Here is a 17,063-nt window from a genome sequence, read left to right on the forward strand (position 1 = left end):
GCGTAGGCCAAGCACCAGGGAGAAGCACAGAGCAGGGAATAGGTGCTTTTGCAGGGCTTTTCGAGCTCACCGGGGTGTTTTTCATTTGGCACCTGCTCTGGCAGGTAGGAAGGCTAAACACACCATCAACATTTAGCGAATCCCCCACTCCTAAAAGACCCCAAACCCACCTATTTCCTTCAAAAAGCCAGATGTCCCATGTCTGCGAGTAAGGCAGTAGGCAATTGTAAGTGGCACGTCCAGAAGCCAGTAAAGGTAATACTTGAAGACAGAGAACATGCTGTATTTTCCCATTATCTGTCCCAGATAAATAACTGTGTGTGCTTTGGCAGAGTTTCCTGTGAGCTTTTAGGTTGCACACAGAACAGATAAAGCCTATGCACACATAGCACATATGTTAAACATGGGAAGGACGCCCCATGTAATTTTTGGTGCACTGAGCAGGGGCTCAGGCAGAACGAGTTCTGTGGACTCCCAGGCTCCGTCCCTCTGGGTTTTAACACTCACCATGCCTGAAACCTGTCCTGTGTTGAACACCCCACTCACCTTACTTGGGAGCCATGGGGCTGCTAAGTGTGGAAAGGAGGGGGATCACACATCTACTCTGCTGCTGTATTTGGCAGCAATTATTTGCTTATCTGCAGCCATAAGGGAGCACAAGAGGCCACGGATGTCTTAAATGAGCAGCCTTAGGTCTTCCACTAATTGGTCTGGGCACCTATGGCTCCATTGCAAGCAGCTCCTCAGCAGGACAGTGGGTGGAAAGCCTGAGGCTAATTCACTTTTTGCACAATGTCCCTCTCTCCTGCCTTCCTCCAGCACCCCCACAATCTGAGATGCTGCCAGTCCCACAAGTCTTGCGGCTCCAGGGAAGCCCCTGAAGCCACAGCAAACTTCACCTGATTTGTTGGGGTACTGGAAACAGCCCTGTCCTGTAAATGAAACAATCCTATTAAAATTTTATAAACAGAACAATTCTGGTTTTGCCAAAACAAAACAAAAAGTTGAAATGTTCTTTCCATAGGAAATGGCAATGCTTTCCTGTGCTTTATGTTGCCCATTCTAGAAATACCACTTTCCCTGAAAAAAACTCATATTTTTACCTAGAAGCAGCTTTGGCTTTTAGGAAGAGGTGTTCACAGCACCTGCATGAGCCTGAGCATGGCACTATAACTCCCCCCCCACCCCCCAATTGCTCCCTGCACTTGTGGGGTCTCACCCAGAGAGGGGCTGAGAGGGGCAGGGCTGTGCTGCTGGGAGCATCTCCTCAGGGGCCTGGGGGGCACTGCTGGCTGTGAAGCTCACTTTGAAGTGCTGATCACTACCAAGCAGATGCCGTTGCCAAAATTGAGCAGCAACCTCAGGAATTAAGTAAAACTCAATTTTAAAGGCACTGGACCTTTGCTGCTCTGAATATTCTGCAAACCATTGTGAAAAGCAGGAGCAACACATTGCGCTGGTGTGAATGACCCCACACAGTGGGCAGGGCAGCTGAGAGTCAGATTAATCCTCTCTGCTGGCAAGCCTGTAAAAGCCGGTTTTTTTCTCTCTGTGCATCTACTGTTCTGACTTGCTTTTAGGGAAGCAGCAGTTTCAGTGGGTTTATGTGCTGTTGCTCTTTCCTCAGTGTAGCACACCACTAGCAAATCACATCACACGGCTTGTTTCTGAGCCCCATCTGCAAAAGCGGGGTGTTACACAAACACAACAGAAGGCAGAGCCCTTTTTCTGCCCTGGCTCAGGGCTCACATCAGTGGTAGCCTGGAAATAGTACCAGATGCTTGCCTGTCAGTCCAAAGTGAAGTGAAATGATGCAGCGTGTGCTGCTGAGTTTCCATCGTCTGAGCTTTCAGTGCTGGAGGGTACGTGTTGCTGTTTGCCACACATTGTCCTGGATCTCACCATTAGGTCTACGAATATTTGAGGCACAACAGTGTTCTTGATTTGTGCATGAATGCACAGGAATGCAACTCCAGAAATAATTTACTAGATGAAATGTAGCACTTGCCTTTCCCCTTACCTTTAAAGGAGCAGTGTCAAAATACTATACTCCCCAAGGTTTGACCAGCTCTAATGAGACAGAGGAAAAGTTGCCATAACTTTGCCTTCTAGATTTTGTCTGCCTTTCACCACTGAAATATTTCAAAGAATACTTGATTGTCCAGAGCTCCCAGACTGTTATTTTACCTCTGAGCTGGGTGAAGAGACCACTGCCGTTTAAGTTGAATCAATACCATCATCCAGTTGTATTGCCGAGTTTATTCTCTGCAAAAAGCTTTACTTGGACTTCTGTCATGAGTTGTCTTAGAGATTAATATAATACTTTCCTTAATGGGTAGGTGCATACAGCAACTTGGGTCTAGAACGACATTGGGTAATCATGCTAAAACCTAAAATCAGCAGCAAAGTTCTATTGGGACACCTTTGCTGGGGGAGGTGAGCAGGTCTGCATGCCAGCTTGTGAGAGGGAGAGTTGGCTTGGATGAGCTCACAGAATACCTGTCTCATATGCCAGGGCAGGCAGAAAACGTTCCACAGCACCCCAACAGCAAACTTGAGACCCACAATAAAAGACAAAAGCAACAACTATAGGAAGAAAGCAGAAAAGGAAAAGGTCTGGCAATTTCTTGCTGTAGCAATGAATTTGTTAAATGGACTCCCAAAGTTAGTGTGATCCTAAATTTCTGCATGTTCCCCCCAGGGAATGGCAAAACCAGGAAATTAATGACCACAGTATTCATTTCACTGGTGTGTGGCTCGTAGGAGGAGTTCCTTCCTCATCACAGATTTTGGCTCCACAGCAGGCGACAGAGAGGATCTGAGGGACACTTTGAAGGACCCCTACATTTTACATACGAGACATTTGGAGTTTTCTTTTTGTCTTTGTACACTGCAGATTCTCAAATTAAAATGTGCTCTGTGCCAGAATTGGGCTAGCAAAGTCTGCTCTTATGCACAGATAGATTTATTTACTTTGTATAAATGATTATTTGATTTCTGTGATGATGATTTGCTTTCATCAAATTCATTAGTGTGATGGGTTTGCCCTTGGCTGGGGGCCAAACCACACGCCTACTCACCCAATTTCCCCCCCCCACCCGAGGATAGGGGAGAGAATTAAAGGGGTAAAGGGAAAAAAGGACTCGTGGGTTGAGATAAGAACAATTTAATAACTGAACTACAATAATATTGAAAATAATACTATATACAAATATACAAATGAGTGATACACAGTGATACTGCCCCCCCACCCGATGACCAAGGCTCAGCCTGTTCCTGGCTAACGATCCCAAAACAGGGAGAGTCCCAAAACTGCACTCACGGAACAGAGATAACAGAGTGTTAGACCGAGAGCTGATGGCGGGGGGACGGGCGATGGAGGGGGGAAGGCCTTAGGAGAGTGACCACCTGGAGCGAGATGACCCGGAGCCAAAGAGATCTGGAACCAAAAGGGCCGATCTTCTGGAGGGTCCTCACCTATATACTGGCCATGGTGTGTATGTTATGGAATAGATCATTGGGCACTCTGGGTCTCAATCCCAAATCTAAGATCAACTGGGCTAGTAACTGGGGCTGTGCGCCAGAGAAGCTGAAAGACCTTGGCAACCACGCAAACATCACTTTTTATCAGCTTTCTTCTGAGCACAAATCCAAAACACAGCCTCTTGCTAGCTATTATGAAGAAAGTTAACTCTGTCTCAGCTTAACCCAGGACGATTCGTCAATTGTCCTCTTAAAATGGGGTTTCTCAGCCTTCATCCTGGTTTCAAATTCACAAGGGGGTTTTAACTTAGAGGCATGGTACCTTTTAAAAAAAATGCTGTTAGGATATGGAGGGCCTTGACTGTAAAAGTGCAAGCAAAAAACTTGATATACTTGGACATTTTGTTGAGAAGGGTGGTCCAAGCTATCTTCTCCTGTTTTTCTCACCTGCTGACTGACTTCACAAATAAGGGTCCATCTGATGGTTTTTTAGTGACAACTCTAAACACTAAAGGTCTCACCTTGACCAGCGATCAAACTGAAGAAGAGAACAGGTTCTTCATTCCCGCTTCACAGACATCAGTGTGAAGCTGCTTTGTCAGAGACTGGGGAAAGTTTTAGCTGTTCTTGAAATGCATTCCTTGCTGATTAATCTGTGATTTATAATGTTGGAGGTCAGTGTAGATACTCTCTCATAACACACAGAGATTCTTCATCCTGAGGCATATGATACCGGCTGCTGCACGGGTAGAAAACTGGACGAGCTGAATGGAATGGCATGCCAGGTCTAATACTAGATTTATGTTTCAACAAACTCATGACTACCAGTGGAAGTCTTCAGCCTTCAAACATGCTTCCTGACAATACAACCTGGTACAGACACTAAGTGAGGATTCTCCATAAACTAAGTTGACCTATAGCTGCTTTTTTTTTTTTTTTTAACCAGCCAGAGGCTTCATATGGGATCTGGCTGTTGTTGTATAGATGGGGGTACACTCTCACTGTTTCAGACCATCCTGGAACATATGAAGAGTCCCCATGGAGTGCATGGTGTGCAATTCTCCTCTCCAGATGCAGTGAGTACACTCCGGTATTTTACTGATGCAGAGTGCTGATGAGGATTCAAAAAAATGCGTTAATCCCCAAAGCGTTTCTTGGGTTTGGGCAGTTTTCTGCCCTCCTTCCAGCAGTGGCATTGAGCAGCCCCTCAGTGGCACCTGCTGGCCCTTCCCAGCTCGTCAGTGCCATCCCCACAGTGCTCTTCAGCAGTGCCTGCAGAGCCCTGACCCACGCTGACACCTCCGTGGCTGCTCCCTGCAGCGCTGCGCTGTCCCGCTCGACCCACCCACACGTGGGTTCACTGTGGCTGGGTACAAGGATGTTGGGCAGAGGGTGAGCTACGGCTGCGTCCCAGAGAGCAGCGATGGGAACTGTTTGAAAGCAACGGCTGAAGTTAAACAGAGGATTAAACAAGCTCCAGTTTTGCAACCATGAATGCTCTGTGTTAAATGCTTTTCCTTACCAGGCTGCAGGAATGATCAGCAGTGAAGGGAGGCTTAGCTGGCCTTTCTAGGAAGATTGCCTCTGTCACTGAAACACTCTGAGTTGGGCAGAGGCAGCTGGTGACGCAGGGTGGGTGCCCTGGTGACAGTGACTGGCCTCTGAGCAGGATCCCAGTAACTGTGAAGCCACTGGTGGGTGCATTTGGGTGCATCCTCCGTTGGTTAGTAGTGCAGAAGATTAGCAGTGAACCAAAACTAGCAGAAATAACAGGACATTCTACCTTTTCCCTCTATTTCCTCAAGCTACACCTGTCTATGACTGTATTTCCAAGCTGAATAATTTCTGTCCACGGCATCCCTTTTGTGCATAGGCCATGGAACCAGTGGTCACTTTTGGCACTTTTTAAAATCTTTTGCTCTCTGATTGCTTATTTATTTCTTCATGGGTAGATTTCTTTCACTCAGCTGCAGCCTTTGTACATGTTCCTGTCTTACAGAAAGCAGCAGCACTGTAGTGCAGTAAAACACAGTTAAACACTGTAATCATGTGCTTCATTTTCATAACAGACTTTGCTTTGAGAGATTATAACACCTTAAAGAGTCCTAGCTGGCTGTATGTCAGGCTGTGTGCTAAGCTTTAATTCCCCTTTCTGAAATAGTTGAGACAATAATTCAGACAAAAAGGAAAAAAAAAAAAAAGAAGAATTAAAATGTTTGCTCTCATTTTTCCAAGGCTTCACATCAGTGGGAAACCGAACAAGGAAGGAATCAGCTTCCCGAGAGAGGCCGTGTAACTCAGACCTGCCAGTTGTACATGACAACACTGCATTTCCCTTTGCCCAGCACAAGTGTGGCTACAGCTACTCACGTTCATGTCTGTTCAGTCCATCACCCGCTGAAGCCTTGAACGTGTGATTTTTTTCATGCAGCATGAAAGGTGCGCTCCCTTTACAGCTGCTGTTCTGCAAACCAGGAAATCCAGCGCTAAGGCTGCCCATATAGGAGCAGTAGTGCTAACCAAAAGCACTCACCTTGACCATTCAAATGTGTTTGAAATGTGCTGACAGGTTAGTTTGTACTTCTGGGCATTACTGTTGGTCTTCTCACAGCCAGCATGGGCTCCTTACACATGTTGCCTGCAAGCTGTCAGACATACTAGTGTGTGCTCACACCTGATTTGGGTCTGCTGTGCTGTGCTGGGCACAGACTGGGTGCTGCTGGTCACAGCCTGCCAGTGCGCAGGGCAGCTGGGTGGGACACGGCTGGGGAGATGAACAGAGACGCTCACATTGAGCTGAAGGTTTCCAGCCCCAAAGCCAGCACCATGTTCCTTAAAGCCAGTGTTCGTTGATGGTAAAGGCAAGGAGTAGGTGAGCTACAGCAAACTCCCAGCCGAGACACCTGGGGGAACCGCTGGATGAGGATGGGTATAGTTCTGTGCCTCACTTGCTGCTTCCCCTGTGACAGCCTCAGTAGTTTATCTCTAGACCTAACTAGTGTGGACACAGACAACTCTCCCTAGTCTTGAATCACCCAGATGGTGTGTTGTTCAAGAATCAGGCACGTTTCTGCTCTACAACTACACACCAGAGAAAGAAAGGAGGGCACTGCTGTCACTGAGCTTCCCATGCCATTTTTCATGGACATTGAATGAAAAAAGTAGTTAGGAAGCACCTTGTTGCCTGTTACCTTTGCAACATACATAATTTATTTTAAAGACAGACTGAAACTTTGCCGGCCCAAATCTTTGTATTTTCTGCTGAATGATGCTTGCCCAAGGAAAGGTTGTTCCTACTGAAATCTTCTTTCCAGACTGATTCTATTGAGGTATAAGGTGCAACACAAAGACACTTCTGAACATCCTGTGGAACTGTCACTTTATTGCAAAATGAGTTATCATAAGGTAGAAAATTTACATTTCACATAGTTCAACTCTTGAAAGAAATGTACAAACCATGTTTCATTTGTAGAAGGGACAACATGAGCTACAAACTGAGGGCAAGACTGTCCAACTGGTTGAGGGGTGCTCAGCTTGTAAAATGTGAGTGAAGAGTCCTTCAGTAATCATATCCAGAGTATTGTTTCAGTTCAAGGACCATACAACATGAAACACTTTATTACTTTTACCTAGTATCTTGTACACCTGTAGGGATTTTTTGTTTACCTGAGGTTTCTGTTATTTAGGCTGTAAAGGATAAGCACCTTGTAAACAATGAGGGTGGATTATGGGGTTGACAGAAGACAGTATTCTGATCTTCCTCAGGCTGCTGAAAACAATAGATAAGGGGCTAGGTTCTGATAGGCAGAGATCTATCGCATAGCTTCAAAGCTTTGGGAAATTAATAATCTTTTCAACTTAGAACTGTCTCAAAGCAACTTGAATACAGAGAAGGCACTCCATGCAGGCATCTTTTGCTTTGAGCTTTTTATACCATTTGCTTATGTACTTTGGATGTATTAGCTTCAAAATCACAGAGTCCTTATTCCTGACTATTGCATTTAAAATACTATGACTGAGGAGGGAAATGCTTTCTTACACTCCAAGTACTGTGTAACTACAGGGTTTATTTCACCTATTTTCACATCTCGTTTTGTTTGGTCATCGTTGCAAATCTGCTACATAGCACATTCAAAATCTAACTCACTCAGATCTGAAGAAAGTGCTGGGAAAACTCCTATTATCAAATGGCAAAGCTGCAGATGACCATAAAAAGTCAAAGTGTTTCTACTAAAAGCAGTACCCTCAATCTCCCTTATACTTTTGGAGCAAAGAGGCTATCACTTAGAAATACATAGCATGAGCTCTGAGGAAGGGCACTGTAATTTTCTATAATGAAGCACAAATGAAGCACTGTTTCATTTAATTTTAACATTGAATTCTGTGTTTGGGCAAATGGGATTTGTTACTTTAATCAGCATTAAACTATAATTTCCAAAACCCTGAAAAGGTGGCGGGAAGGAAGTGATAGTGAGGGACACGATCATGGATCTTTGTTTCAAAATACAAACATTACATGATAAGTATGGTCACAGTACAAATTGTGGCTCTGCCATTGCCTCACTAAATGAGTTCCAAAGTCCTAACCTGTCTCTCTCTCTCAACATCCTCATCTGCAAAATTGTAATAATATTTCCTTACTTCAGAGAAGTGCTGTAAAGATTATTTACTAAAAATGTTTGCTCAGGGTTCAGAAAATACTAAGCATTAGGTATTATAAATTATGTGCTAAGTTCTCTTAAGCTGCAGTAAAGCCTGAGTGAAGTACTTTGTAGGAAATCCTTACTGTGTGCTTCTGTAGTTAATTTTGCATAAGGTTATCTACCTAAGAGCATTGTATAGTACAAGAATCACTCATAGCTTAGCATCTTCTTTTTAAACTATTACTTGTTAGCTCTGCTAAGCATGACACTGATTATTAAGAAATCCAGCTGCATGTCAAGTAGTAGTCCCTATACTTAGAAAAAAAAATCAGAAGATCTCTAAGAATTATTTATTGCTACTTCTTGCTTTCCAAGCTTTGGTTGTGAAAACTTGTGCAGAAATCTCCCTGCAGTTAAGGACCGTGATAGAAACTGGTGACAGAAACTGACTGAGGAAATTATTCTTTCCTACAGCTCCAACTCAGCAAACACTGAGCAGGGGACCATGTCCCTCTTCATTAAGACAGCATTTAAGCATGTGATTAACTTCCAGAATGTGCTCCATTGCCAAAAGTACATGGATAAATGCTGTCTTGGGAGAGGACCATAATTAGACATAATTTGTCAGCATTCCTTATGACATGCTATTTGGATTCGCATAACACCTCAACCGAACCACACAGAATTCTGCGTCTGCTAGCTAGTGGTAACTGACCTCATGCCACTAAGCAGTCCAATGGTCCACCCCTCCACAGTATGTGATTATTTTAAAATATATGCAAAAAAGCATATAAAAAAGCACTCCCTCCCTTTCCACACCCTCATGAGATGTGGTTGATCAGGAGTTATCCCCTGGTTTTCATTTAGTGATCTTGTGTAAACGCTTTTCTGTATGCTGTCCAGAAAGTGCAGATGCTGTCTTGTGAGAGACTTCTGATTTCATAGATGCTGAATACCCCATCACTTCTGGCTTGCAGCAAGAAGCTCTTCCTTGGCCAAAACAGCTAGTCCTTAGGTGCTTTGTGAAGAAGCCTGGGCATCATATTTCCTAAAACTGTGGTTACAAAAAGATTCCCTGCAATGAAATGGATCCATAAATAAAGTTGGCAAGTGAAAAATAATCAAGAAATACCTGCCTGGTGAAAAGGAGCAGCTGACAAACCATCAGCTGAACCATGTTGTGTGTTGGCAGGTCAGAGGCATATTCCTTCTTTCACTCCCACCCCACACTGGACACAGTGGCTTTGTGAAGAAGCATATATTCATAAGTAAAGAACATATATTAAGACTCTTCTGCCTCAGTCATGGGACTAAACAGGATTATGTTATCTGGAAGTGAAAGCATCACTCTTACTTCATGCTGGCTAACACCACATGGTGCCATGTGTTCACATCCCTGTTCTATCTCCTTCCTGGCTTCAAATGTGGAAGAAATGGCAAGATGTTTCCAATATATTTTCGTTAGAGTGAGGAGGAAGTCTTCTCTAACAATGTAGTAAAATGACATAGATCCCCTACCTGAGGAATGAGCACCTTGAGAAGAACAGTTAATACTACGTTCATCTCCAGGGGAAGTAAGCAGACTTCTTTAATCGAGTATGAAGTTGGCAGTGTATATTATGGCCTGGTTTTAACTGCTGGTAAAACTGCCTTTCTTCCTTGCAAAAAAGTCATATTTTTGTATAGCTACAACAGATAACCCTGCCCTAATTGTACCTTGTGCTATGGACTTTCACTACAGGCTTGTACAGCTCTGGGATCTTCCTCTCAATCATAGGCCTAAGGTTCTCCTTCAGTTTGTGGTAGTTCTTTTTGAGCTCTAGCTGATATTCCCGCTGGTCAGCAGTAATAAGGCGCTTGTTTTTCTCCACTGCTTCACCACACCTAGGCAAAAGGAAAGAAAAAAAGACATATGACGTGTACCACCTACTTCTGTTAAACTCATTAACTTTGTTTTAGGTAATCTGAATGCCAACGATCCAGCTCCTTTGGGCTAGGCATTCCTCTGATAACTTGTCAAGTCCAAAATGATAATGAACTAATAATAAATTTCTGTTTTTTCCAAGTACACAAATTGAGGTGATATTTTTAAGACATTAGAAATGCATGAGGGAGCTAATAAAAAACAAATGTAATGACTGCAGAATACTGAGCTACCTACCTACTTACTGTAAACAGATGCAGTGCCAATAGCAGAGAGTAGAGGCTGCATCTTCTCCATAAGGTTCATTTTTATTTAACTCAAATTTATCCTTCAGCAATTATGCTTTGTTTGGACTAAGGAGACTAGTATCTTGCTACGTGAGTAAGCTTGTTAAGATTTACAAGCATATCTAAAGCAAAGGCCATAGGGGTCTACCACTACCAATGTGTCTGCCTGACAGATAGGGTCAAATGTTTTCTTATGATCAGCTTTCTACATAAAAAAGTAATTTTATTAAAAATAAAATAAAGGCAACAGTCTGAAATGCTTGATTTCTGGAAAATGTCAAAAGATAAAACAAATAGAAGACCTTAATTTATACATAATTAGTTTGTAAGTGTTAAAATTTGCTCCTATTTGGGATGTAAAGCCTACCAAATCATTGACCATGAAGCAGAGACAAGTGCGTACCAAGTGTCTAAAGCGTGAGATGCCAGGATTCATGATGATAACTTGCATAATTAATTACACAGTCATAATATTGTTGCATTATTGCAATTATTTGTTTTATTGATGCAGTTCAGCATTTCAATTTTGTTTTACTTACCTCATTATAAACTCTTTGAAGCACAACCTCAGCTTGTTGTGGTGTCGATAAAGTCTGGGGTCTGCTGGAATTTCAGCCAGGAACACTTGTGCTACCTCTAGGGGTCCCTTATAGTAGTAACACAGAAAAATGTCAAAAATGCTTAGACTGAAAATAGACCACATGTTTGGTAAGTTATTATTTCATGAGCGGAATTATGAAAGAAAAGAAAACTATGCCTAATCACCGTTAACAGGATTTTTTTATTTTTTTTTTTTTGCTCCTGTTTTCACTGATTTTTCCCTTGGCAAGCAGAGTTTTTGGCCATCACATCTTATCCTCTCCTGTTTTTATTTCTCCTTCAACCTCACAAAAAAGGGAACAGAAAAATTCTGCTCAGCAGAGAAGAGTTGGGATAGCTCTGCTGCTAAACCTGGTTACATGAGAGAAACACAGCTCCTATGTGTGGCACTACAAGACCACAAGGGAATTAAACAAGCTCAGATCAGAAAAGGATAACAAGGTCCAAAGCTTACAACAATGTGTTGCTTCAGACTAGAGGCTTTGTTTGATTGAAGACTCTGGAGAAACTAATATTTAGGCTTTCAGCAAAGAAACCAAGTTCTGTGAAACTGTGGATAATGCCAAGTTTTCTCTCAGTTATGTCTTCATTCTTTTATTTGAATTTTCTAAATTGCCTTTTTTTTTGTTAGCAAGCGTATTTATGTCATAATTATTGCATCTTGACTTTATTTTGGAGCACTCAGGTCTTGTATTTTCTGTGAAACTGTGATTTTCTGGTAGTAGTCCCACAGCAGAATTGTTATTCCCATTCTCCAAGGATACACCTGGAGTGAACAAAACGGTTGGGCTGGCTAGTGCGCTAGAAATGGAAAATCCTTTGATGTATTTGCAAGGCTTCTGTGAGTTTCTGCACCTACAACCGAGACAGCACTTCCATGAGCACTTTCACCAAAAGAATACCTTATGAACACTACACAACGACTAAATATCAAGGAATGAAGTTTAATTGCACATTGTGACTAAATGTGTCTGACTAGATGTACTTCTTCCACTGCAAGAGATGAGAGCAAAAAAGAAACCACAATGAGAAAAGCATGCAGAACCTCTTCATCTGGTTTATTTGGATCCCTTACCTGATTTACAGTGGCTCCAACTGAGCCCTGCAAAACCATCTGGAGCATTTTGGCATCTGGTGGCTCTTGGCTGGTAGCTGCAGTTAGTTCCTGTGTTTTTTTCTGCATATCTTCAATAGCAACCTCAATTGGGGTTAAAATAAACTAATGGAAATGGAAGAAAAGATGTTTCATTACCTGAATTGTGCATGCAGTTGGCCTGTTCTAAATCTGGCAGTACCACTATCATTCTCCTGTGCCACAAACAGTACTTATGAAACCCAGGAAGACTGTTCAATCTAAATGTCATCTTGGTAGATGCTGCATCTGATCCAAAGCTCTTTGACATCTTATAATTTGCAAGAATAGGATGTGGATCTGACTCCCTGTTTGCATAAATTCATTATTATTCTAAGTAACTGACTTCATGTCTGAAATGGTTTTGCACCTTCTACCTTTATAAAGCTTCTCTGCCTCTAAACCAGTTCTGAGCCCAATTTAGTTCTTTGACTGTACTTTATCAGCTAGAAGTACAGCCATAAACAGAGTGTCACACATCCTCCTATACAGTATTTCAACTGGGAGGTCAAAAGAAGAATATACACTCTCTATCTTCTCTTCCCCATAGTAAATACTCATTTGACATTTTTCTACCCACTCTACGCTACTCCTGTTTATGAGAGTATCATATCTGAGAAATTCAGCCTTATTTATTTCTACCAAGCATAGAATTTTAAAATCTTCCCACCTAGAGACTGCTTCAGCCCCTGAGGAATTAGATCTGTCCTCAGAATGCAATTACCTCTTCTTTTTGGATGACATTGATTCTAGTTTTGATGTAGGGGAAAGCATGCATTGTGGTTAGGATGGTGTTCCTCTTGTATTGCTCACTAAGCTCTCCTCTGGGGCGCCCATCCATGGTGAAAGGCGTAGTGTACATGAACCGACAGAGGTTGAAGTTCTTCTCAAAATAGGTTACCCTGTCTTTCATCTCATACTCATCAAAATACGGCTCCACAAAAGTGATTTGTATGTATGCCTGAGAAAAGAGGGAAGAACCATTACAGTACTTTACAACCCAAGAAGTGTAAAAGGAAGGGCATATATGAAATACCCCACAGTTCACATTGGCCAAGCATGGTCTGGAAGAGCACAGAGCTGCAAATCCTTCAGGGCTCCTTCTCTCCTTCAGAGCTGACAAAACCTGCCTCTGGGGAGGGTACAGCTTGACCCTGGTGATCAGAGCCAGAGCAGGGACCAGAGATCAGAACTTCTAGTTTCCACACTCTGTGACAAGCAAACAAACTAAGCCTTTCAGAGGCTTTAAGGACATCTGTCGGCACAGAGATACAGCCAAATTGCCTTTTTTTTTTTTTTTTTTTTTTTTTTGTGCCTTAATGTTTGAGCATAAAAGTTCCAAGGGGATCCCCCTCTCTTCCTTTCTCTTCTGTGACAAAGCACTCGACACTCTCAGTAGTACCTTCCTTACCTTATTGGGATCCAGTTTTCTTTTGTCTACAGGAGCAGAGTCCTTAATCACTTCCACAGCATCCTCCCCAAAACACTGTCCATAAAATCCCTGGAAAGGAAACAGAATTATCCTGGAATGCTTTTAGTCCTTAATAGGATGCTAATGATCTGTATGCCTCTAGGAGAAAGGAGAAACCATGACAATTTCTGGGCTTTGTACAGTCAGTATACTGCTTCATGAACCACAGCTGGCCAGGGTAAGGCATCTTGCAACAAAGATCAGTGTGAGTTGCTTACAAAAAAGCAGAACTTGAGGTAAAGTGATCAGAAGGGAACATTACAGTTCCATGAAAAAGCTGAAAACACACCAAAGGAAATACCTGGCATGCTCAATTAAAATCCTTCAATACATTACAGGCCTGCCCATAAGAGACATGGTCTCAAGAGAATGGATCACTTTCATAATTATCCTGTAAAAAGGACTACAATGGGAAGGATATACACAAAGGAAATAATCTATGGTACAAATCAGTTTGTTACTGGTTTTTATATAGCAATAATACTATTAGAACTGTGTGGGTTCATTAGAAGGTATAACATAACACTGGAGATCATATTAACACAAGGTTTTTTTCTTTACCTCTAATCTGTGAGAAATCTCTGGAAGTTTGGTAATTGCAGGCTCCTTATAAACAAATTCCTGTTCATCCAAGTCCCCAAATTTGGATCCATAGAAACCAACACGGAAGTAAGTTCCAAACATTCGCTTATGACCCTAATTGATAAAAAGAAAGAGGAACTTCACAAATACTTATTTTTTTATGTCAACATTGTAGTATTTGGATGCCTTTCTTTCCCGATTGATATATAAGAAAACCCACTAATCTTACATTTTCCCTATTTCAGAGCCAGTTCTATGTATCATCAGTGCTGATGGATTAGAAGCACATATTCATGAAGGAAAGCATAATTAAGGGGATATTTGACTGAAATCTAAATTAAAATGTAGGCTAATAATGAAGTGGCTTTTGCAAAACAAAATAATTTATTATTTTTCAATTCCATTGGATACACTTTAACAAAACAAAACTTTTGCAATGAAAATTGATAAGAATTTGAATCTGACTAGACTCAGCAATAAGATTTTTCTGGAGAAAACGAAGGAAAGAAGCAGTATAAGTGCTCAGAATTTAGCCAGGCTTTTGTATTTCTTCTGTTTTATAACTGAAAACACTAGTTGATTGACAATAGAGTTATTTTTCTTAAATAGATGTGGCCAGGTGGAATCACGCATGTTCTTATTCTAAGTTTGACCTGTTCAGCTATTTTTCTGTAACTGTAAACCAGTTTTATATTCTTCTCTGCTTTTTCCTACAGAGGATAGAGCCTCTTGTCACTGTAGACTACCCTTTGTAGGTAGGCCAAAGCAGATGGAAGCTTTTGTTAGAAAAAGGAAATGGATCTATTTCAAATGAACGCTTTTATTATAACCAGTCTTAAACTAACAAGGTGCAACCCAGCAATGTGTCTTGCTATCAGTGCCTTGCCTCACGAGTACCTTATTAATAATGCTGTCAAAGGCCTTCTGTAGCTTGCTGTGTGTCAAGGTAAGCTTCCTGAAGTCACGATGTGCTTCCAGTATGGGGATGACAATTTTGTACACCTCGTTCACAGTTTCATACAATCCCCCCTTGGGAGAAGAAAAAAAAAAAATAAAAAGGAAAAAATAGAAGAAATTATTCCTCATGCACTCTGAAAAGAAATTAGATCTCCATTAATGCCCTGGCTGAAAAAGGAATTTATGGGACTCATCTTTTAATCTGCCATGTTGTTTGTTTTAGCTTTCTAAAACTAGTAACATTGGGTATAATAAATGGGTATTTCTGAGACGCAAACAACACACTGGATCTAATTTGGATCTCTGATCTGTTGGGCTCTCAAGCCCAAATTCCTGTGTAAAGTACACGGTTTCTACTTAGGGGCTAGAAGAGTTAGAAATATAGGTAAGCAGAAGGAAATGGATTTGTTTAGCATGCATGGTTCAGGGCAACCAGAGCTGCATCTGCAGAAAAGGAATGCAAATGATATCTTCAGAGATGCTAAACTATATATCCTTGTTAGCACTACAGCAATGTGAGTATTAACATCATGGCTCTTTACATTGTAAGTGTAGATTATGAGCCTGGTGGTTGTATGCTATGGAAAAGCACAGAAGTAACTGACGTGCTTTCTAAAATCTATAGTTTAAGATAGATCTCCTTCTTAAATGAAAATCCCATGAAAATACCAACCAAAAGATTTGGTTCATGCCTAAGGCAATCAGTTTTGGCTGTGCAGACTGCACAGAAGAGGTGAATATATGGCTGTATGAGGCTAACTGAAAAGCCTCGTTTAGCCAACCTGGGTGAAGCAAGGCTGGGTCAGCCTCATGTGTCTGCCTCATGTTGCTTGCTGTGGGGCAGATATGTGAAGCCTAGTTTAGCAGTAAGACTTTGCTTCCTCATGTGCAGGAAAATAAACTATGGATTTGGCCCAGATAACCCAACTTCATCGCCCACTGATTCTGACTCTCACTCACCGTGCTGAAGAGCTCTGCTGCTTGTTCCAGCAGCCCTACCAGGCCACTTTCTGAGAAATACCTCCCAGAACACATACCATCTTCATCTGGAGACAAAATATCATCTGAAACAGCAGATTCCTCCAGCACATTGGACGAAATGTTCTAAAATACATCAGAGTGGAGAAATCAGAAACCTAGATCAATAATCTATCGTAAAGATTGAGGCAGAAACAGTTTCAACACGTTTACAGGATGGGAAGAAGAATGAGATCGTATAAGTGCAGCAAGGGGATATACAGATAAATTCCATTTCAAAGCAAATGTAACATCATAGATTTCCGCAGATGGCAAATCAGCAGTTTTGCTACAAGAATCCTAAACTTTCTTTCTTGCTCCAGGTTTAAAAGGCAGACTTCTGTAAGTTGCAAACTGGCCTCCCTCTGGTGGTTCGGTTTCCCCGTAGCTACAATGAGCTCAGCCTCCCATGCCATAGGGGTCACAACCAATGTTCCCTTCCCACTGCTGGTGCCTAGGGGTGGGAAATTCTAAGCTGCACCCCAGACCTCCTGCCACCTGCTTGAAGAAGCTGAACTTTCAAGTTGTTGATTTGACTTTTGCAAACAGAGAAGTGGGACATAGACAATATCGCTCTAAAATTGAATGCTGTTTTTTGTTTCATCCTCTGCTGTACTACACCTTAATCCTGCATAATTTACTCAGTTTCTTGTCAAAGTTACTCATCTTATTTCATATTTAAATAAGACCAGATATAGTACACAGTGTCAGTCACTCTTTGAGATTCTCAACCATGAAATAACATGTTTACAGTTCTCCAGGATCCCTATAAATGACTCAACATTAAAAATTTTACCCTACATAGAAATACATGTAAATGAACACTAAAATATGTGTGCATACAGTATGGCACTAGCATATGTAACTTTCAAAAGCAGCAGAAATGCTAAGCTTCAATTGCTAGTAATTAAAAGGAGTTAAATTAGTGTAATTCTGTCTCACTTCAGCAGAAACTGACAATGACAAT

The 17,063-nt window shown here is 41.8% G+C and overlaps 1 protein-coding gene across 1 annotated transcript in view; it reads right to left on the reverse strand.

The window, feature by feature from the left end:
* Positions 1 to 9,137: 9,137 nt before the first annotated feature.
* Positions 9,138 to 17,063, reverse strand: part of DOCK8 (dedicator of cytokinesis 8) — a gene marked incomplete at its 5' end in the record, with an annotated part of 53,890 nt that continues 45,964 nt past the window's right edge. Inside the window, 9 exons of the mRNA XM_010073091.1 lie at positions 9,138 to 9,201; positions 9,843 to 10,010; positions 10,877 to 10,983; positions 12,013 to 12,156; positions 12,794 to 13,030; positions 13,481 to 13,570; positions 14,102 to 14,236; positions 15,020 to 15,151; positions 16,040 to 16,183. Of these exons, the coding sequence (XP_010071393.1) occupies positions 9,138 to 9,201; positions 9,843 to 10,010; positions 10,877 to 10,983; positions 12,013 to 12,156; positions 12,794 to 13,030; positions 13,481 to 13,570; positions 14,102 to 14,236; positions 15,020 to 15,151; positions 16,040 to 16,183 (1,221 nt within the window). The remainder of the gene's footprint in view (positions 9,202 to 9,842; positions 10,011 to 10,876; positions 10,984 to 12,012; positions 12,157 to 12,793; positions 13,031 to 13,480; positions 13,571 to 14,101; positions 14,237 to 15,019; positions 15,152 to 16,039; positions 16,184 to 17,063) is intronic.

Source organism: Pterocles gutturalis, unplaced genomic scaffold, assembly GCF_000699245.1.
Source record: "Pterocles gutturalis isolate BGI_N339 unplaced genomic scaffold, ASM69924v1 scaffold1662, whole genome shotgun sequence".
Lineage (NCBI taxonomy): Eukaryota > Metazoa > Chordata > Aves > Pterocliformes > Pteroclidae > Pterocles > Pterocles gutturalis.